General features: G+C 42.8%; 1 protein-coding gene across 1 annotated transcript in view; it reads right to left on the reverse strand.

Annotated features, from left to right (window-relative positions):
- Window positions 1–22,944, reverse strand: part of plxnd1 (plexin D1) — a 101,881-nt gene that overhangs the window by 43,229 nt on the left and 35,708 nt on the right. Inside the window, exons 8-13 of the mRNA XM_033628721.2 lie at window positions 21,700–21,799; window positions 18,109–18,207; window positions 14,812–14,901; window positions 14,374–14,482; window positions 13,112–13,269; window positions 7,840–7,985 (exon numbers count right to left, since the gene is read on the reverse strand). Coding sequence (XP_033484612.1) covers window positions 7,840–7,985; window positions 13,112–13,269; window positions 14,374–14,482; window positions 14,812–14,901; window positions 18,109–18,207; window positions 21,700–21,799 — 702 coding nt within the window. The remainder of the gene's footprint in view (window positions 1–7,839; window positions 7,986–13,111; window positions 13,270–14,373; window positions 14,483–14,811; window positions 14,902–18,108; window positions 18,208–21,699; window positions 21,800–22,944) is intronic.

Raw genomic sequence — 22,944 nt, forward strand, 5'->3', positions numbered from 1 at the left:
TCAGTAATGTGTCACGAGGGCAGAGGCGCACCTGTTTAAAGAAAATGCATCATTTCACATGCTCTGATTTAGAGGAAGAAAGAAAAAATGAAATGAAACACGACTGTTCACAGATTCAAGCCTGAGGGAAATAAAAGAAATTGGAGAATGAATCAGCCTGAACCTGTAGGATCGCTCCGGGGCCTCACTGAGTTCGGGCTGAGAATCAAACTCTTATCAAAAGAATACATCACAGTGTATGATATCTGCTATTGAAGCATGATGTTGAGGATTATTCTGTGAGAAGGGAGACAAACATAAAAACAGTATATCTTGTAGAGTACAGACAGAGGCTTATCGGCAGATATAAGGTGTGATGACATCAGCTTGTGTAAACAGTACACAGACTCTGGGTGTGACGGGGTTTCTGCAGGGTTGTGTTAAATTTAAGACTTTTAAAGACATTTTTAATACCTCATAGAATTCAGTTTAATATCTGCTTCACAATCATGGCGGCCAAAGTATAAAACCCAGTAGGGACGATATGGCCTTAGAGTTATTATCTCTGCAAGCTGTAAGCCTGGAGGGGATCATGAGGTTGGTCATGTGTGCATGTGTGTGCATGTGTGAGTTTGTGTATCTGTCTGTTCGCAGTTAATCTTGCATACTACTGGAGAGTCTGTTATTTTGTAAGCACATGCATGGATTGCAATGATACACAGTTTTTATAGTTCGTCATTTACTGCCGACTCTGACTCCTCTTAACTGTCCAGTGGGGGGTGCAAGTTTTGCGGAAATCAGTTCAGACCTTACCTAGTCTGTTACAGGACACATTTTGGCCTTCATTGTGGCTCAAGAGCTGACATCCATAGAAAAGTTTGGCCCAGAGCATCTGCAGATTAATTCTATGACCTATTTGTTATGATACACTAAAGTTGCAGCAAATTTGTCCCAGTGGCCACTTGCATTATTGCAAAAAAAAATCCCTTGCGGGCCATAAAGCATTTTCCTTGTAGACCACCGCTGTAAAAGACATGTCTGTAAAACTGTTGACAGGACACCTTGAAATGCAAACAGCATCAGTTATCTCTTTTTTTTGAATCATGGTGGTTTTATATTTGTAAAACTTTCCTCAAATCCAGAAAAGCAATTTAAAAATCTGTGATGTCATCACAATGTAAAGTCCATAAGGAGAGTGGGAACTCACAGCGGGGCCAGCGGGAGAAACACTACTGCACATATTCATTGAGCCGCATACCATGGAAATAAACCCTGAAGCTGGTAAACGTTTCTGGAGAATGCACCATGTGATCAACTCCACAGGACTGAATAGGCGCCATCTTGGCATCTGGTATCTAGTTATTATTAAAATCTATGACAATACGAGATGAAATTAGGTTTTTGTTGTCTTCACCACCATCTTGACTGTAAGGGAGCTGGGAGACATAATTCCACCGGGAGTAGCTTCACCACAGTGTGGCTGCGAACTGGTTTTGTTGCGTATGCTGCATGGCGTCATACCACAGCTGGAGCATTTTGCCTGCCTGATTTTGTAGATTTGGTTGTTTTTCCTTGATATTTGTGCTACCACCCTAAGTAAATAGGCTGTGTAGTGAAATCATTTCTTTTTTGGTCTTTTTTAATTGTGTTTATTGTTATAATTTCCTACTCTTTCGGTGCTATAGCCTACAAACACATTTAAAACTGTTAAAGCTCCAGTTATGAACAACATAGATCAAAGATTTGCGGCTGTGTTTTAGTCATTAAAAATACTTTCATCGTCATAACTGCATCATAGCTATGTATATTTAACATAGCCTAAAGTGCCTGTTGACAAGGAAACTCAATCTGTTCTGCAGCTCTGTAAGAAATAGATGAGGCGTGTATTTTTATGAGCTTCAGGGATGCTTCTGAAACACGCCACGCTCCATCTGCCGGAACAGAATTGACTAAAATGGCTGCAATCAGCTGGGCGGCCGCCTGGCCACCTGGTAGATATCTGCACTTTACTGAGCGAACATTTCTCGTTTATCTTTATGTCACTTTTTCGTCCTTTCCTCCATGCAGCTAGGGCTGAAACTAACGATTGATTTAATGATTTAATTACTGTCCAGATTAAAAATTTGATCTATAAATGTCAGAGGAGTCCAAGGTGATGTTTGTCTTCTGATGTCCAAAAGTCATAATAATTAATCAAATATCAAAATAGATGCTTCATTTTTTCAATTTTATTGTTCAAACAATAACTCCTAGTGATATAACTACTTAAATTAACGGGACCTAGGCCGGGCTAAGTGTCACAAAATGGACAGATGGCTTGACCAATTGAAAAGTTTCTGCTAAATCTGACACTTGTCTGTTATGAGGCCATTAACTCCCTATAACTACACTAAGAAGCCGTAGTGACAGCGCTTACTAAAGGTCTGATGGGGCTGAGTTATTGTCATATAAACTGACTTGGGCTCAGTTTATATGTGTGTGACGTCTCCCAACAGCCTGCTGTCAGATACAAAAACATACAAGACTGAAATTTAAGGCTTTTAATTAGGCCTTCTTGCTTTTTAAGCGATTTGCAGACCTGTAGGTGCCCTGGTGTGTGTGTATGTGTGTGTGATGTTGATGCAGTGTGATCCCAGTCAAACACGCAGACTCACTGAGCAGACAGAGCCCGAGTTGACCCCTGCTTCGCATTCCAGCTGCGGAGACATTATGGGTTTCAGAGGGTGCTATTTTGTCTAGTTTTGGAGATGTCTCTGATCATTTCCCCTGAGTGGATGATGATGATCATCAACAATCAAGCCTGTGAGTGTTGGGATGTGGTTGTTGTCTGCGGCGCAGCTTAAGAGACGGGGCGAAGGCCACTCAAGGCTCATATGAAAATGATAGAGAGGGCAGCACGGAGGACCTGAGCCAAGAAGTACTCCAGTAAATGAGGTGTGCCTAGACTGACTGTGCCATTAATTAAAATGTTGACACCGAGCGAGTGGAGCACAGTCTCTCCAGTGCTGCACATTTTCCTTGTGGCACACAGCTGTGAACTTTCACCTCTCTGCACACGAGCAGACACCTGTCTCAACAGCTCCGCTAAATGAGGTCACATGTGTGTGTGTGTGTGTGTGTGTGTGTGTGTGTGTGTGCTGGTGAGTGTGTGTGTATGGAAATTTTGCAGTTTGAGTTTAGATCTTCTGAATGAGGATACTTTTTGCAAACAGGGTTACAGTCAGTAAGAGACTTTAGGGATATGGCATGAATAGGTTAGGTTTTTTTTTCCCCAAAACAAGGGTTCTAATACGATGTAATTACATGTTAAGGTAAAAGGTAAAGGTTTTAAGTTAAGGGGATGCAATGGGATCATATCTAATCAAATCAACAGGAGGTCCTCACAAGGATAGACATGTAAAGACATAGGTGTGTTTGTGCAAGTCAAATGTGCTGACACTGTCAGATGCACTGACATGTTATGATTTGTCAGTGCCACTTCCAGCAACGAGGATATGCACCGCTGTCATAACAACCAGCCTCCGGAGCCAATGAGGAATGACGACACCAGATGAGAACACCCCCGGAGTGAAATTCGATTCGCTGTTTTCGAGATGTGCGGTTTCGGGGAATGTGTCAGGCGGCTGGAGTGACAGGTAAGACCCGCAGGTCACCCTCGAACTGGTCCTAATACAATGAACGGCTTCAGTGGAGCGAGACCAGATAAACAGTTCCATTCAAGGAACATTACAGATACTGAATGGAAGTTTGGATGTAACTGTAGAGTTACTGACTTCCACTGAGCTCTGTTATGCCGGTGTCAAAGCGAGGTCCTGCTGTCTCCATGGTGACAGTGTGATGGTCCCTGAGCTACGGAGGGATGGCGATGGAGTCATTTAAAATGAGAAGCGTGCTGCATAATAATATTTGTGAAAATTAGCTCCATGAATTCATGAAAACTAAACCATGCATGGTCGATGTTCTGTTCTCAAGACTGCTGGACATGTCGGAGGCTAATGACCTATGAGAGGAAATCTAGTTACTCATGCATCCTACCGACTGAGGTACCCACAGACCCAGAGGTACACTTCCTATCAGATCTCACAGGTGCTTTTTATTGTATCATTCCATCTTTTCATGACTTTGCTGACCAATTTGTTCCTAATCTGTTTTAATTAGTGCTCTATAAATATACCTAGTTCTGAGGGAACCCAGTCAAAAAGCACCCAATTCCGCCTATGCAGTGTTTTATTCATTTTTTAATGTACTAATTTAGTTGTTATTTCAGTTTTAGTAGCTTAAACAATCACAATTTTGCCAACATTTTTTTCCTGTTTCCAGCTGTATCTATATGGTTCATAGATAATTTGGCAAAATAGAATAAAATTTGAGAATTCCAAAAAATAATAACAAAAAAAAATGATGCTTGAAGTATTGATTGTAATGGTTTGCCTACAGTTTTAATAAATGAAACAATTAATTCAGTTCACGTTTGCCATCCTGATTTAAAGTTTCACACACTATCAGAGGAAGGAGAGAGACACAGATTCCTTCATGTGCTCTGTCGACTTAAGAAGATGTTTAAAGTCAGCTACCTGTAACCAAACTGTAACTATCCTGAAATGATAATAATCTGTTTCTTTTTTTCCAGATGACATCATTTACACCAGCAGTTCCCAGCTGGTCTGGCCACAGGGTCCAGATTTCTCCTTAAGTCAATAGTTCAAGGTCCACACATCTTTATCTATTCAGTGTCATACTTGTGTTCAGCCATGTTGTTGAGTTAGTTTGCTGTGTCTGTCAAGTGCTGTCTGTTAGTCATTCACTCTACAGCAGGAAACGACACTTCAAAATGAAAGCTCTGTGCTGGAAATTCACTGTACTTCAAAATAAAGTGTGTTTTTACAGACATATTCGTGAGTCACTTGTGATCTATTCAGGAAGGATGGCCCGCAAGAAGTAAGTTAACATTTTGCTATGATGGTTGTTTCTTAAAGCAGTTTATCAGGGTCCGGGCAGCTAAGCTGCCAGGACACTATTGTAATCCTAGGTATTCTTCTTCTTTCTTCTTCTGAGGAAATCATACTTCCCATGGGTGAAAACTCACCAAACTTTGCACAAAGGTCCTGTCTCATGCCAGATATCCTCAGCTGTAAACTCAAGCCAATAGTCCTGATGGTGGCGCTACAGCAAGCGTCTAAAGTTCAAAACTTTGAAAATTCACAACAAATCAACCATACGTGCTACAACTTCACAACTTTCATCAAACTGTAGCCCCAATACTGAAGAAACTTTTGTACATTTAAACCTATTAAAAATTATGAAGTTCATCACTCTGTTTTTTTCAAAAATGGTAAAACTTCTTAAACCTATCTCCTCCCACAATTTTTGCTCAATTGACACCAAACTTGCTACAGAGTATCTTTAGACTGTCCTACAAAAACTACATTTCTCAGATTTTTGATTTATGAAAAATTGAGCCTACATTGCATCAAAATGTTTGACTGTAAACGGTACTGTAAACATATACATGCAAATTCTTGCTAAATAAATCTTCAATGTTCATGAAAAAAAGACAAAATTCTAGAGTCATGGTAGATGATGTGTGGCAAATTTCAGAATTTTATCTAAAAAAAAAGTCAATGTAAAAATGGCAATTTTAAACATCAGTTTTTCACTTATGGAGCAAATCAATCATTGTTACAAACAAATTACCAACATCTCCATGCTGTCTAGATGCAATATGTGCATTTTCAGATTTTTGTCTTAATAACTGAATTTTTTACAGTGGTTTCAAATCTGCCTTTCCATGCACGGAGGGCTGCTTTCCTACACAACAGTGAATGGCTTACTCAATTTGTGAAGCCACTGTTGAGTTGCTACTTGCCAATTAGCTCAGAGCGGTAGATGACTGTCTAAGGTTCCAGAGGTTGCTCAGAATTGCCTAAAAATGCCCGGACCCGACCCATCGCTGCGCAGCAGCTATAATTAAGTATCTTATTTTAATTTTATTTTGATTTTTCTAATTTTTTAAACTCACAGTCGTAAAATGTGTAAAGGTTTCTCTAAAAAACAATTTACATTCTCATATAGACTATAACCCGCCAGAAGCGTGTGGTGGTGTATTTTTCTGCAGAGACTCTGCCCTCTGCCTGTATTTTCTTATTTTCTCTGTTCGGGATGTTTCTGGGCGTGTAGCCCACAAAGTGTGTGCTGGTATTCAAATTCTTGCAGTGGGTCCCACACTTTTTTAATGCATGGCAGCGCTTCATTTTTTCCCATGCTTTTCCCTGAAGATAAGGCCGTCCAGTGTCAGACAGCTTGCTTTCTCTGTCTATTAAATATAATATGTCACATAGCTCTCACTGTTCTGTCTGATCTGAGTTTCAGGGCTGGTTTCAGTCTGTGTTCAGGCCTGTGAAGTACATGCAAGGGTTTTCTTAAAGACATACTATGCAGGATTTTCCTAAAAAATAATGTAAAGACTCACACAGAAGTAATTTCTCTCAGTCATCACTTATGACCCACTAGAAGTGTGTGGCGTTGTATTTGTCTACAGAGAGTCTGACCTCGGCTGTATTCGAGACGTTTCTGAGAACAGTGCACACCTAAGGTTGGGACTTTATATTAAGGTAGTGATCAGGTGCCAGACCATGAGCAGAGCGCATCCAAGATCCAAGAGGAAGCTACGAAAATCGCTGACACAGTGCAGAAAAAATTGAGCATAGCGTTAGTTCGGGCAGGACATGATGTCAAGCTCAGCTCACATCCCAGCTACATCAGCTGATCTCAAACAGCCCAATCAACTGATGGAGCAGCCGATTGATGGAAGGGAGTCAGCTGATAGATCACATGATTCCTTTCTATGCAACCAATTAGGGAAGCTCACTCAGGGCGCTCTATTTAAACTGCTCTGGCCTGCCTACTGTTGCTGCTTCCTCTGCAAGCCGCTTTGCAACCCGCCTCCACCCCAGCTCCTGCCTTGGGCTTTCCTAGTTTGCGCATAGAAGGGCAGAGAGGTGTGCTCTCTCTGCCTTAAGGTTTCCACATAGGCTCATGGAAGAGGCTTTGTGCATAGGCCGAGGAAAGGCAGAGGGGCCCCAGAACAGAGCCATACTGCCAAATATAATACAGCAAATGGAAATAAAGTTTTCTTTGACTAAAGTGGTCCTGACTGAAATACAAACAGCAAGTGAATTTGGGGTTGGCTTTCACTTTTGCTGCCGTAAGTGTTTACAAACAGTAACAGACAATATCCCATAGTATACCTTTAAATATACTATAAAACCTGTATCAGAGGAAGTCAAATTTTTGCCCATACTTGGCACCCCTTTGTTTTTTCCACGCTTTCCCCACTAGGTAAGGCCGTCCAGTGTGGGACAGCTAGCTTCCTCTGTCTTTTAGATTTGATGTGTCAGATCTGAGTTTCAGGTCTGGTTTCAGTCTTTGTTCAGAGCTCTGATGTACATGTGCGGATTTCTTTAAGCTTTATTAAAATGTGACAAATATTTCCACCACTTGAACTTTATGTCTGCACTGCCGTCGACCTGACTCTCACTCACCTGCCTGAGAGCATGTCGGGTTACCATGACAACAGGTAATTGTTAGCCATCATCTCACCAGTCCTAATTGTAGCACAACTGCTCATTCCAGCAGTTTTTTTTTTCAAATATAAATGATGTTAATGTATAGGGACATTGTTGTATTTCTTCCATCTTGTCACTCTGACAATGAGGATGATGTAAAATGTAATCAAATGAGCACAAGGGGGAAAAAGTGCTGCACACTGCTATGCTTCAGCAAACACTTCGGGAACAATTAACATAAGCTTCTACATGCAAATTTGTGAATCATAATTCAGCCATATGTTATAGTACTTACTCTACAGAGACAGTGTAGAGCTTCGGCTGGAGAATGCACGGCACATCTCCGATGGACACCTTCACAGCTCCAGCCCTCCGGCCCAGGTTCCTGCCCTGTACTGTCAGCAGGGTGCCTCCTTCCACTGGACCCCTCAGGGGGAAGATCTGACAAAGACAGAGTGAAGTAATGAACAAAGGGGAAGGAAAGCCTGTGAAAACCCTGTAATGTGCACAATAAATTAGAACTCATAAGTAGATTACCTCCCTAAAAATGTTCCACTAATGATGTGTGATAATGAACATGACAGAGAATTAAGAGAATGGAGATGGTGTCTCTGATGCTGACATGGGAGGGTGTCACACAGAGAGATAAGGACAAGTGGCCTGTGTGAGTGTTCTTCTGCTGAAGACTGAGATCTAATAGAATAGACACACGGTTTAAGTATACACACATACACACACACACACACACAAAGCAGACTCTTAACTGTGCCAGTCTGAGACTCTTCAGCCTCTAATCCTCTACAGCACATGCAAATAAAGAGCAGCCTAAGAGCCCCCTTCACATCCCACAGGAGACAGACAGAGTGAGAGAGAGAGAAAGGGCTGGAGAGGCGAGGTGGAGAGCACAGCAGAAAGGTGGATGAGTGGGGAGGCAATTTAGGGAACTGAGTGTCGAGAGGGGAGTGAATGCTGATGGTGGTGGTGAGAGAGCAAAGCCTCAACAGGGGAATTAATGCACAGTGCTATTCCCTTTCATCTGTTTTCCTGCGTCTGCTCCGTCAAATTCCTTCGTCCCATTTATGCCGTTGTTCAGAGGCGTGCTCTCACGCGTCATTTCAGCCCCTGCCTTTGGTCTCTTAACTTTCCATTCAAGAGCAGCGGAAAGAAAAGAGAGGACAGTCACCTCTCCAATCACCACGGAAACGCTGCCTCAGAGATAGCATCTCCGACGCCCAGACAGAAGCAATCTACCCTCATTTTGCCACTGTAGCACAGCTAGCTCAGCGGCGTGCACGCTTTTCTGAATGACCCCCCGGGCTGAGGCGAGGTCAGCGTGACCCCTCCGTGTTATTAGCTCGGCTCCGGCTCTATCAGAAACTGAGCTTAAGAATGAAAACAGCATTTCTGTTTGGTCTAGGTGAGGGGACAAGGTTTGGCTCTGCATACAGATAAATTGAAGCCCGCAAGAGTGACAGTGCAGATAAATAAACCCTATATTTCCCAGCTAAAAGGGGAGGGCAGTTAAGTAAAGAAAGAAAGTATTACTTTTAATATCATGTGAAAACAAACCAACCCGTTACTTACAGTATTTCTGTGGGAGCTACACCACAGGAAATGATGCAGATGTTTTTGCTGTTATATTAAAGATCAAGTGTGTTGGATTTAGGGGGATATATTGGCAGAAATGGAATATAATATAATAAGTATGTTTTCTTTAGTGTGTAATCACCTGAAAATAAGAATTGTCGTGTTTTTATTAACTTAGAACGAGCTGTTTATATAAGGAGTGGGTTGTGAGTTTGCGTTTCCTAGGATAGCGAAGCCATGACCCGCCCTACTTTGCCTCTTACTGGTTAATACTCTTTGCCTTTGTTGCTTGAGAGGGTTAGGTTAGGCAAGAGGAGTGGGATTGGTTAGGGTGAGGGTAAGAATGTCAATGTAAGCCAATCAGAGGCAAAATAAGGCAGGGTAGGGCAGGTCATGCCTTCACTATCCTATTCATTCATTTCCATAATCGCTTATCCTGTTGGAGGTTGCAGGAGGGGCTGGAGCCTATCCCAGCTGACATTGGGTGAGAGGCAGGGTACACCCTGGACAGGTCGCCAGACTATTACAGGGCTGACACATAGAGACAGACAACCATTCACACTCACATTCACACCTACGGACAATTTAGAGTCACCAGTTAACCTAACTCGCATGTCTCTGGACTGTGGGAGGAAGCCGCAGAAGGTAACCACAGAAAACCCACGGTGACACAGAGAGAACATGCAAACTCCACACAGAAGAGGTCCCCCAACCCTGGATTTCGAACGAGGAACCCTCTTACTGTGAGGCAACAGTGCTAACCACCATGCTGCTGCCTTCGCTATCCTATGAAACGCAAATCTGTGAGTGGGTCCTCATTTATGGAGTGCACCATATTGCACCGCCATGTTTCTACAGTGCCAAAACGGACAAACCAGACACTTCATGTTTTGCGTTGGCCTATATAGCTAAAAGCCCCTCCCTGTTAGCTACTGTAGTTAGCAGCCCTTATGCGATGAGCCAAACCGCATTGGAAAAACACTGATTTTTAAAGTGAATCTGCTTTATTCAGTGTTTTTACTGGTTTAAATCACCAGGTTCATTTGTTTTGGAGAGGAAGAGATCTCCGTGGATAATTCGGCTCCCAGTAAAAACCTGCTGGATGTCTAGATCTTAAGTTATCAGAGAAAAAAGGTGAGCACCATTAGCATGTGCTGGCCTAGTGGCCCATCTGCAACGAGCTGAATAGCATCAGAGAAACACCGATTTGTAACATGAAACTGCTTTATTCCATGTTTTTACCTATTTAAATCACTGGGTCTGTTTGTTTTGGACAGGAAGAGACCTCTGCAGATAATTCGTCTACTAGCAAAAACCTCTTGAATGTCTGGATCTTAAGTTATCAGAGAAATAAGGCGAACACACATTAGCAGCTGCTAGCGTAGCAGACTGTCTGTGCAAGCCAAGCAGTGTTGGAAAACCACTTATTGTTACTGTCAAACTGCATTATTCAATGTTTTATTTGGTTAAATTAACCTTGTCTGTTTGTTTTACACAGGAGGAGACATCTGCAGTTAATTCATCTTCTTTAAAAACAATGAACAATGAACACTGAGGGAATTCTAACAGTGAGTTCATGCTTGGCACATGGGAGAAGTTTCAGCTGGTTGAAATTTGCAATCCGCAGCACTACACGCCACAAAATCCTACACACTGCTCCTTTAAGCTTTTGGCTATCAGTGATACCCATACATACACATATGTATATATATACCTCCTTTGATATAAACACATATCTGCATTCCTTCAAACACCTTCAACACTCTAACACAACATAAATGCATGTGTGAGCACATATACTGTAGCATGGCAGAAAAGCAACCACCCTCTCCACAGAGCTCTGCAGTCAGCAGAGTTATTTATCATCGCTATGCGTCCCATAGCACCTAGTGTGTCTCTGTGGTGCCATTGAGCATTGACATCAACATCAGCTGGCATGCTGTTCATTTACACCTCTTACAAGTCTGTGAGTCTTGATTTACAGCGCAAACTCTGCCAGGCCTCCAGGGAGATCACAGGGTGTGAATGTGTCTCTGTGAAAAAACCTCCACAAGGAATGTTGGAGCTATGAAACGCATTCGAGGACTAAATTATTCCACATCCATGTATTCGTATCAGAAATATTCAAAGTGCATTGCACGACATGCAACATGCCAGATAAACTACCTGACTGATAAAATCCATATGTTTGCTTTTTGTTATTTCTTTTGTTTCCGAATAGATCGCTGTGAGGCCGGAGCTTTCATCTGCCTCGCCTCACTCCAGTTCCTCTGCATCACACTAATCAAGGAGGACGTGAGGACAAAAACAGGAAAAGGCTTCTCACTATACTGTACCCTTCTCCATCCTCTCTCCAAACCATTTATGTCTCACCCAGATCCCTCTGTTCTCTCTTTCTTTTCATGTCGTGGATAAACTATGTTTGGCAGTTCCTGTTTTGGACGCCGGAGTACCTCTAATCAATGTTTTTTTTTTAAACAGTGAACTAGCCCACACACAACATGAGAATAAAGGGCCTGCAGAGATGATAAATGTCTCCATTGTCTTACGTCATCGTGTTGAATTGAGAGCATTTTTCACAATTAGGTGCTACGTGGCAAAGTTTAAGGGATAATGAAATCCTCCTCCATGTTATTGATATTTCGGTGCTTGTGATAGAGATTGCATGTGACAAAGCAGAGCAAGAAAAACACATTTCATTACCTTTGCTGTACACACAGTCACTAGGACTATATAACAACGGGATGTGTGAGTATGTGTGTGAATGTTTAAGGAGAGTTGATCTTTTCCTCCTTAAGCCGAAGCTCTCGGGGCTCAAACCCCTGTGGGTTCTCTGGGAAAACATGGCTGCCAAAGCATTGCATCACACACCCCACTGAACCACAGCCCCCAGTATCCTCTATCCAACCCTCTCTCCTGAGACAGTGTGTGTGTGTGTGTGAGAGAGAGAGAGAGAGAGAGAGAGAGAGAGAGAGAGTAGTGCAACAATGGTCTACCCACGCATACGGCATCTCAGCCCGGCTAACTTCAGTCACGTAAGAAGTCCACATAAGTTAGACTCTCACAGAGCATCCTGTTAGTCACAGTTTGCTGACAGCTACAAAGAGTCAGGGATAATCGTGAATGCTTCAATATGGCCTATTTGAGTGAAATATCTTGTGTGTGTGTGTGAGAGAGTGTGTGTGTCTGTCTGCTTTGTTTTGCTTGCCTATTCTCCTGGGCCGACCAGGTTTTATCTACAGGAAGTTCAAGCCGACTGGGTATCATGTGAGCCGTGCTTCCCATGACTGCCTACAAGAGCTTTGCTGATAGAATAAAAGGTTCGGTAGTGGCAGAGAACGCTCGGAGGGGGGGCTGCGAACATGCTCCCATCACAGCCGGACAAACAAATGAATATGATCATGCAAATGAGCTCCATAAACAGTTTAAGGAAAGGCCCTGCCGGTAATTGTGATGACCATGTTGATGTGACCGCACTCAGATCCTGCGTAAGATAAACTTTCCTTGTGGTCAGTGTGGTTTCACTCTTATTGTGGTCACAAATCTAAAACCTCTCCTGGTTCTTATTTGCTTTCTTTTAGTTCCTGCGGTTTCCTACACAAAGAGCTCTACACATATAACTCTGGTACCCTGTCCACACAGTTTACACTCATACTGTAGTTACATAGGGCAAAAGGTGTTCCCATGCCCTTCTGAGTGATTGCAGATTGACTCTGCTGAGTCCCCTGAGGGCTGTGGCTAAGTGAGTGTTAGTGTTATTACCGAGTGAACTGCTTTAATGAGACTCTATTCACACACTCCCTCAGCAGCTGACGCTGGACAGACAGGGCATGGGGGCACCGCACCATGTGAGTGACCCCATGATTCACCATTTTACGGCTTGAAAACAGAGCCTGGAGGCTGCAGAGAGGAGGTGGGCAGTGTGGGAGGATGGATGTGAGCATTTGTAGTCTGCATTCATGTTTAAGCTGCGCTCTTACCTTGTGGATCTCAGGAGCTGGACATTGATCCATGATTGGCTGGCAGTCGTCTCTCGGCTTACAGCTGTTGTCACACCAGCCGCAGAGGTGTCCCTGATCCTCTCGGCCCCAGCACTGGGAGCAGTCCGAGCTGCCCACTCCACAGTTGTACACCTCCACTAAAGGGAGATGGGAGATAAGACAGAGACAGAGAGGCAATTAATATTATAATACAGCATTACTGAGCTGTGTTTGCCTTGTCTGGTTAACTTATGGTACTTCAGGCTCCTAAAAATTCTTTTATAGCTTATATGAACCATATGGGCTCCATGCTCTGAATAAACAGCAGAAGCATTTGTCGGATGATATATTCATGGCTATAAAAATAAACCAGAAAAAAACAGAGAGCTAGAGGAGTGGCAGAGAACAAAGCCAGCGAGAAACAGATGATTATGTTCATGTTCCAATGTGCCTCCCAGTGAGAAATCCCATTTGTATCCCCGCATGTGCATCTGTGCATGCATTTGTGTGCACGCTGCAGTGTGTGCGTGTGTCTGCATTTGTGCGATAAAGTGTGTGTGTCTCTTAAAATTTGATGACTCTGCATGTTATGAAGCCACCGTCATGTCCTCAACAGAGCGGAGTGTCTGGCGGCGGCCCAGGGCTGTTGTTCACATGTTCGACACATGGACTGCGAACAGCACATCTGGGACTGGGATAGGCAAAGGCTGGCTCGTAGCTGCAGTGTAGACACCACGCCAAGTTCAACAACGAGCAGGCCACTTTTCTATCATCCCACTGTTGTCATGGAGCTCAAATTGTATTTGCAACAATACATGCGGACATGGCTTGTCGGAGGCATTGATAACACCTTCAACTGCAGCTCCTCGTGTTCTATAATCATTATGTGTAATTAGATGGTAGCAGAATATGATATTATGGTAAATTACTAGTTGGCAAATTATGTGTTGTAATACATGAACTACTATTATTGCAAGCGAAAGGCAGTCCAATGCTGTTTGTCCGTGTAAGCGATTCTTCATTTCCTTTCCAGGTTTAATCAAATCCACCAATCTCATCAGAAAAACATTCGTGCACAGGTGAAATGCATTCTGGGAGCGGCAGTGTCAGCTATGTCAGTTTTTCCCTTGTTTTTGTGAGTTTCTAATTACGCTGCAAATACAGGAGAGCCGAGCAGCTGAAGCGTAACAGATGGAAACTGTATTTTTCTTTTTTTTTTTTGTTTCTTGAATGTCTACATAACAATGAGTGCAGTGTCTTACCTCTCATGGGCTGAGGGCTGTCCACAAACACATCCTCCCTCTGTCTACCAAAGAATCCTCTCCTCCTCAGGTTGAGGTGGTAAATCTGGCTCCTCTGATTAGTGGACAGCTGCATGGGCAGAAAAGTAGAGGGGGCAACAGTAAAACACATTGTGCTGGGCATCTCCTCACTGTGAATGTGTGTCATTTTGCCTCTGCATGATGCATTCACTCCCTCTCGCTGTTGCTCGACATAATTATGGGTTCTTAGTCAACTTATAAACAAGGGTTTAGAATAATTGCGATAAAAACAAGCTACAAACAAGGCCTAAATCTTACAATAATGAACACGCCGGAACAGTAAATGCACAGTAACTGAGCCGCAGCTTAACTGATCTTTTTTCAGATTTGGAAAATGGACTCGCTAGTTATTTCTGGTAGGTCATTGTCTGTACTTACTGTTACTCCACTGCACTTGACAGTCGAGCTGTTCAACCATGTGGCCTCATATCGCTGCTCCGTCCCGAAGTCACACTCCAGGGCCTCCCCCTGTTATGCAAAGCACTGATTTAAAAAAATATCAGGGGTCCTACAGCTCAAGGAAAGTTAGACTTCTTTTAATGCAACACTGAATTAATTGAAGAAAACAAAAACACTAACCCACAGTGAATACTTAGGTTACGGACAGTTTGGCCCAAATATTTATTGCAACAGCGCCACCACCTCCCGTCCAATGTCAGCTGGGATAGACTCCAGCCCCCATGTGACCCCCAGCAGGATAAGCGGTTACAGAAATTAATGTTATGAATAATTATTTATAACATAAACAGCATGACTTTTTTTGTCTTGTGGAGCAGATAAGGTGAAGATAATGGTATGATGTCATGTGGGTTGAACCTGAAATAATCATTGTCTATTTATCCACTGTTCCCATCACATTTCGTTCCTCTTTTCTCACTTTAAAACGGAAAAAAAAAAAGGAAAAAAGTTTTCGATGTATATTGTGAACGGGATTATTCAAACGGTGCATCACGCAGGTGTCGACTGTTCTTCTTTTAGCCTCTCAATGGATTATGTTGGTTTAAAGAGGTTGCTACACCTGGCGCTTGTTGGCAAGTTTTTTGGCGAAGTTTTGTGTTTCTAACTCTGCATGTGGGATTCTAATGCCCTAATTCCCACTGTGCTGCATTCAAAAAACCTTTTCCCTGAAATACACAGAGCCTCACATGCATTGCCTTGTACTGGTTTCAGCAGTGCCTCAAAATCTTGGCTAAATAGGCAATTTTTCATTGAATTTGCACTTCCCCCTGTCGTTCCGCTGTCCTGATCTGTGTGACAGTAATGTAAGAGCCATTCTGTAAATCATGTAAAAGAAATAAATGTTGTTACATATGGAGTGGGTCCTCATCTAAGGAGTCTGCTATGTTACACTGCAATGTTTCTACAGTAGCCCAGAACAGACAAACCAAACACTGGCTCTCGATGGGGCCATTAGCATTTGCACGTCGGCCACCGTATATGAGGCTCAGCATAAGTTCAATCAGGAAGACTTTCTTTGTGCTATATCCACTCACAGTTCTCTCTCCATCCCACTCCCACCAACCAGCTGACTATGGGTGTTCCCTCTCCTGGTTAGCCTGTCAAACTTTGTCACAATCTCCTTCAGCCATTCATGTCGCTGCTGCCAAAGCTGAAAACTGTTCTCCTCTCTGCTCCTGTCAGCTGTCATTTTAGGTGAAATTGTCATGCCCTCCTCTACCCTGTTCACCTCCAGTCACCTTATCCAGAGCCCAGGACGAGCTCATCAAAAGCCCTAATCTACTACATCTTTAGCACCCTCCTGGAATAGATGACATCAGGATGGGATATAATCGGCGAAGACTTCACATTTCTCATACTTATGTGCACATGAAAATAAATCTTCTCTTCTCTCAGTATGAGTCTCCCCTGATTGAACAAAGCAGCCCCTCCACAACGTGAAACTGCTTTATTCTGTGTTTTTACCAGTTTAAATCACCAGGTGCAATTTTTTGGGAGAAAAAGAGACTTCTGTGGATAATTTGGCTCCCAGTAAAAAACTCCTGAACAATAAACACTGAGGGAATTTTAAACAAGAAATGACATTTTAATACCAATTAAGGCCTTATTTTTAAATTCATGAATTCAATACTTTTTCAGATGTTTTAAGGATCCGCGGGAACTCTGGATGTACAGTATTTCAACAATAACAAGCCAGCAAGCTGTGATACCATGCTGTTTTCAGAATGAGATAACCGCTGCTTTAGTAGAAATGCTCTCTCAAACATGTCTGGTAACAATTGGCAACTCACAAAGAGTACCAGGAAACTGAAATAGCCCACAATAATTGTCCCTGCCAGGGAAAGAAGCATTCAAAATTCATATTCATAAACATCTGGACTCCCACACCTCTGCAAGTCACTTGGGAGCCAAGGTAATGAATATGAATTCATTCTTCATAAAATCAGAACCCCGAGTTAAACTGAGCCAAGATATGTGAAGGTAAGACCATAAAGAAGCTCAGATAGGTAAGAGCAGTAAAAGGTAATTGCTTAAAGTGGAAGGAACCATTTGTCTGTGAATCCAGCCAGCTTAAATTGGTCTACTTTTATCGCCCTCTCCAGGATTACTCTGTGCTTTCTGACACCAGAGAGGCTTGATTTTTTTGGCTCATGAAGGGCTCTTTTTTCCCAGAAACACTCCAACATACCACACACTGAAATGTTCCCTCGAACTGTGTTCAGTCTGAGAACTAATAGATACTGGAGGACCAACTTGCAAGCACTGGCTTGTTGTTCCATGTTTTGGTTTGACTGTTTATCATAGTTTTGTCTAAATAGTTTATTTTGGGGTTTGTTTAAAAAAAAGTGTGGGAACCAACCCAAAATCACCACAAATTCCAGAAGGGTCAAGAAATGGCGATGCTTTTCGGAGAGCACAAGTATGAGTGACACCACATTCCCTGCTGTGTTGACTTGGCAACGGAATATAGGCATTATTCAAACAACGTCAGCTTGTATATACTATCATAATAAAGGGTAGCATTAATAGCCAGTCACATCCAGGCTGCCCTGAGGAAGTGTGTGTGCATGTGTGTATGTGTGTATCTGTATGTGACTCAATGTCTGTCACCATAGCAACACACCAGGAGAGGGCTCGAAAGGCCAGCCAGGGTTAGGCGTGTGACTGACCACGCCTGGCAACTAGTCAGCACTGGAATTTTTAGAAGATCCCAGTCGTGTCCTTATCAGTGATGCAGGATCAGCGTCTGACTCGCTCCGCATGGATTAAGGATGAGAAAAGGAGTTGTAAAAAAAAAAAACGATCTGGAAGGACTTGCCGAATTAAAAATGAACACGAGTGAACTAAAGCTCCTGCCGCGTGTGCTGCCTCAGACCGACTGCACATTGTACACTGTGCTGACAAAGACACAACTCAGCTAGTCACAGTTAGATACCAGAGGCACGGCGGGCCCAGACAGCTGAGCCGTGAGCAACATAAGCATAAAGATACTCGCTCATTCTTCATTTTCATCTCTGTCTCACAACATGGAGATCACCCAAACTCAGGTTTCGCTCATTCATTGACCTGAATTGCAGCACAAAGAATATCCATCTGTGTTTAACTCAGCTTGAAGCAAACGCACCATATGCTTCTGTTTTATTCCAATCATTTTCACAACATGCATTTTGGACAAAGTCCAAGTCCAGCTCCATAGCTGGGGGTTGTCTGGCGTACCTCCTGGATGTTGCTGAGGGATAAGGTGAAGTCCTGGGCCATCTCGGATGGTGACGGTGGAACCTCTGAGGCAATCAGGCTGGGACAGGAAGCCGCACTCTGTGGAGAGGTGGGGTGTAGGGGCAGGAAGTGACATATAGGAGTTAAAGAAAACAATAGCTCTCTTGCACACATCCGCAACCCAAAATACCTGTCCTGTTTATCTGGAGGAGGAGGAAATGAGAGGGTAAAGTCTCGCTCTGAGGGAAACAACAATAGCTTCAAATAGAGAGACGATGAGGGATTAGAAAAACAGACCCACCGGACACTGTGATGGGCTCAGCAGAACAGGAAAAACCACCTCCGCATCTTCTTATGACCTACATTACAAAGACCTAATGGTGTTTTTTTCATGTTTAAAAAGAAGCCAAAATTCATATAACTAAAAGTGACTTAAAAAGCGCAAGCCTCTTGTGCTTTAACATGTTTGTTTTTGTGTATCACGGGATCTGGAACTGCATGCCTGACTAGGATTTATTGCGTTTGCTTAGAAAAATGCAATGATGTCTTTATTACTTCACTTGTTTAACAAAACGAGCTCTTTCCCTTGTCAGGGGGTCTTGTGATATAAAGCGGAACGTTAAACACTCACAGCCATAAAACACTGGAACAAGACCACTTGACCAGCAACTGACCAGAGGACTGTGAGTCACATCCTCTCCCCTCTAACTGGGACCAGTACACTCTCAGAAATAAAGGCACTAACTAGAACCATATAGAGTTCTTTGGTTATCCCCATAGGAAAACCCTTTTTTGGTTCCTTGTTGAAGCTTTTGTAAAGGTTCTACCTAGAACCCTTTCAGAGGGTTGGATGTAGAACCCAACACGAAGCGTTATACTCAGAACCAGCTGTGAAAGATTACATCCAGAAACACTTAAGAGGTGATAGAAAAAGAACCCTTCTATTGTGTATTGGTTGTATTCAGAACCCTCTCTTACCCCTTTTTTCCAAGAACCAATTAGCTCTAGTTCTTGAACTGGTAACGTTAAGTACTCTCAGAACTTCAGTGCTATCTAGCAAGCCAGACCGCGTTTCCACCAGTGTTGAGCAGGACCATTATAATTAGAGATGCGTCACTGACAGAGGGCATTGCACAATACACAATGGAAGTAAACAGTAATTTGGTTGAAATGCTCTGAATGGTTTAAAATTAGGCGCAGGAACCGGAACATAACCTGTTCCATGTTGGTAGAAAAGGGGTAATAGGGGCTCTGTCCAGAATCTTACCACCTTCTAAAGGTGCTAACAAGACCCCAAAAGGGGGTTCTATCATGAACCTTTTCATATTCCACAGGTTTTATCTAGAACTAACCCAGAGGGGCTCTAAAAAGAGTAACTGCCTACATAACCCATACATCTAACTCCCACTAATCATGGTTTAAGTTTAACAGGTTAGTGGGGGCCAAGAGAACCAAGTCCAGCAGCCTTAAGCCCACTTTACAACAAAGACTCCCAACGAGACGAGAGTTGAAACATGCAGCTACTTGTAATGCGCCGTTCTGCAATGTTCTAAAAACCTGCCGGTTTAAACCAATGCAATTAGATGAGATGGTGTATCATCTCTATGCAACAACTCTCTGTACTTCCGTTCCTATTTCCAGCTTTTCAGGCTTATTTTGTGTTTGAATATAATTTGTAGCTTCTTAAAGTGTGGATGAGGATAGTGGTAGTGAGATACTGGCTACAGTTGCATTTGTAGAAGTAATGAAATGGTAAAAAAATATAAAACAAGCACCAGATGGACTGTATTCATAATAAATATGCCACAATAATAAAAGTAAGCAGAGCCAATTCAGTGAGAATGTGTGTGTGGTGGACATAAGCACATACAGCAAGCAGCAGCAGCAGCAACCCACCATCCAACACTGGCACACTGTGAGGAAGGAAACAGAGGACTCAGACGGAGCACCTGCTGCAGCAAGCGAACACGCCATCTGAGGTCATTTTGACCTGACCAGGGGACTTTACTACAAGCTGATTGGCTGTTGAAACAAGCGACGTGCCTGACATTCTTAAACCAGCCACCAGCGATTTGACCAGCGGAGTTGCACTGACCATCACCCGGCTTGAGTAGAGCTCAGATGGCAAGGTCACACCGCTGCAACATTTCTTGTGATGTTCTAAAACGGTTTCGTCTCATCGCGAGTCATTGGTCTGAACTGGGTTTTAGGCCTCATGAGGAATCCCAAATGGTTGCGGCTGATGTGGTCCAACGCGACCCAAAACACCAATGGTTCGCATTCATGTTTTTTTGGGAGTGGAAATTCCTTGAACTCACTGGCACCACAGCTTCTCATGGTGCAGTTGAGTTAGGAATCGAAACTTGGTTCCACATTAGTACCAAATACAAAATATCAAGTACTGGGTACCTGTGAAAAAGGGGCGGGAAAAAAAAAAAAAAACGAATTTCGGTGGACAGTGTGATATTGAAGGACATTACATGATGGTACAGACATCAACTATGGCAGAACACAAGTAAAATGAATTGATTAATGAGATTCCAGACAATTGCAAATGTGGGTAAATTTGGAATATTTAAGTGTGAGGATCTTTTAACATCTTGACTTTAAACAATGCTTGAAGAACTCTGTCTTCCACAAAGGGTTCTTTGGATGAAAAAAGTTGTTAGTGGAACCCTTAGACTTACAAAGAACTCTTGAAGAACCCTTTCTTTGAACAAAGATTTTCACAAGTAAGCAGATCTGGGTAGCACCACAGCCCTTCAGAGAGAACCCATTAAAAAACCCTTATTTCTAAGAGTGTACTGTGAATGGACAGACGACCCCTTCGCCCTCAGGGCCAAACTCTGCTAGATAGACGCCACACAGGCCACTGGACTGAAGGGGACAGGAATAACATCTTGATGTTGTCAGAAACACACACAAAGGACATCTGGGGAGCTGTAATTGGTTTCACTGAAGCCACTGTAGTTTCGGATAATTTTCCCAGTTTCACAGCCTTTTCGTGCGCTCGTGCCAAAGCTTTTACACTATTTGATTTGTTTGTTTTTCAGGGTAGTTTACACCCTCACAAGGCTTTACATTGCCAAACATACATCTACATAATCCATTTGTACAGTCACCTACGTAAAATGAAGTGATATATAAAGCTGAAAATGTAGGTGTAGATTTATCTCTTTGCTGGCAACAAGCAGTGTTGACATTTAGCAATAATTTCCAATAAAAAATAGGGACACAGTGAATCTACTGTTCCACATGCAGAGATATCAAACTGCCAGAAAGAGAAACTTTAGAGGAGCTTTAAAATGGTACATTACCCCATGAGGAGTCTGTTAAACCAGAACCTCCTGAGACTTTATAGCGGGTTTCAACATTTCTCTGCATGCTGTGGTTGAGACACTTGTAACCTCATACTGAATTACCACAGGATTGCTCTTGCCTAACTCGTCTGGGCTCTGATCATTACAGCACAGTTGTTGGACAGCAGAGTCTGGATCATGTCTGAGGCTGTGACTAGTGGGATCTTAATATTATAAGATCCTGCAGGTGCCTGTTTAGTTGATGGATTAAAGAAAACAGAGAATTACTCACCTCTAGCAGGTTGTGCTTTGACTCATCTTTACTGGAGACACACAGGTGGTTGTCAGGGTCCCAGTAGCACTTCCACCTTGTGCTCAGGCAGCTCACACATCTGACATAGAAACACACACACATGGAAAGAGTTGAGACAGAAGGATAGAACTGAGCTAATTCCCCCCTGTATCTCCCTCTTGATCTGTTCCCATGCAGCAAACACAGTCAAAAGTTGAGTATGTGGCCTATTTTGAGTGTAACACAAACTTAGAAGCCAAACTGATTACAGGCATCAAAGTTGAACTATAGTAAAAGGAAGTAAAGATTAGTCACAGTAGCAGACACATTCATTCCACAGTTACAACACAGCCAGCCAGGAGGTCAGACTGGGCCAAATCTGCTGAGATGAAACAAAACACTCACAGAGTGTGTGTGTGTGAGTGCTGTCTCATGTACTTCCATTTTTTTTAGCACCATTATGAGTTTTATACCACCTAAGTGAGGACATTTTGGCAATTAAGTCTATCAGAAGCTTATAGCTCATGCTAATTTGTCCAAGAAACACTCATATGTACAGTTAAAGACACTCTTTTTAGGAACTGTTTTTAGGAGAGACTGAAAGTCAGTTGGTTCCTCAAAAGAACGCTTGATGACTAAAGCCTGATCTTAATGTTAACGGATAAGTCTGGTGATATTTTTGTCAACAAACCCCATTAAAACACTAAAATCATGACATGATCCTGCTAACAAGTATTTCCTGTGTGTCTAAAGCCTGATAAAATTCTTCTGCACCATGGAGCACTATTGTTGTTTAAAACCTATTAAAAACACATCAGTGAGCCACACCGCTGCACTGGATGACATGTTCTTTCACTATGATCAACATGGGCTCTGCAGATTATTTTGAGTCAATCCCACATACAACGTTCTGCTGATGTTAATACTCACTGCTTCCACCACCACATCCACAGCTGAAAACAGCTGAGCATAGCATTAGTTAAGGCAGGACATGATGTCAAGCTCAGCTCACATCCCAGCTACATCAACTGATCTCAAACAGCTCCATCAACTGATGGAGCAGCTGACTGATGGAAGGGAGTCAGCTGGTAGATCACATGATTCCTTTTTATGGAACAAATTGGCAAATCTCATTCAGGGCGCCCTATTTAAACTGCTCTGGCCTGCCTACTGTTGCTGCTTCCTCTGCAAGCCACTTTGCAACCCGCCTCCACCCCAGCTCCTCCTTTTCATGCTGTGTCTGAC

Source organism: Epinephelus lanceolatus, chromosome 8 (genome assembly GCF_041903045.1).
Source record: "Epinephelus lanceolatus isolate andai-2023 chromosome 8, ASM4190304v1, whole genome shotgun sequence".
In the NCBI taxonomy this organism is placed as follows: Eukaryota; Metazoa; Chordata; class Actinopteri; order Perciformes; family Serranidae; genus Epinephelus; species Epinephelus lanceolatus.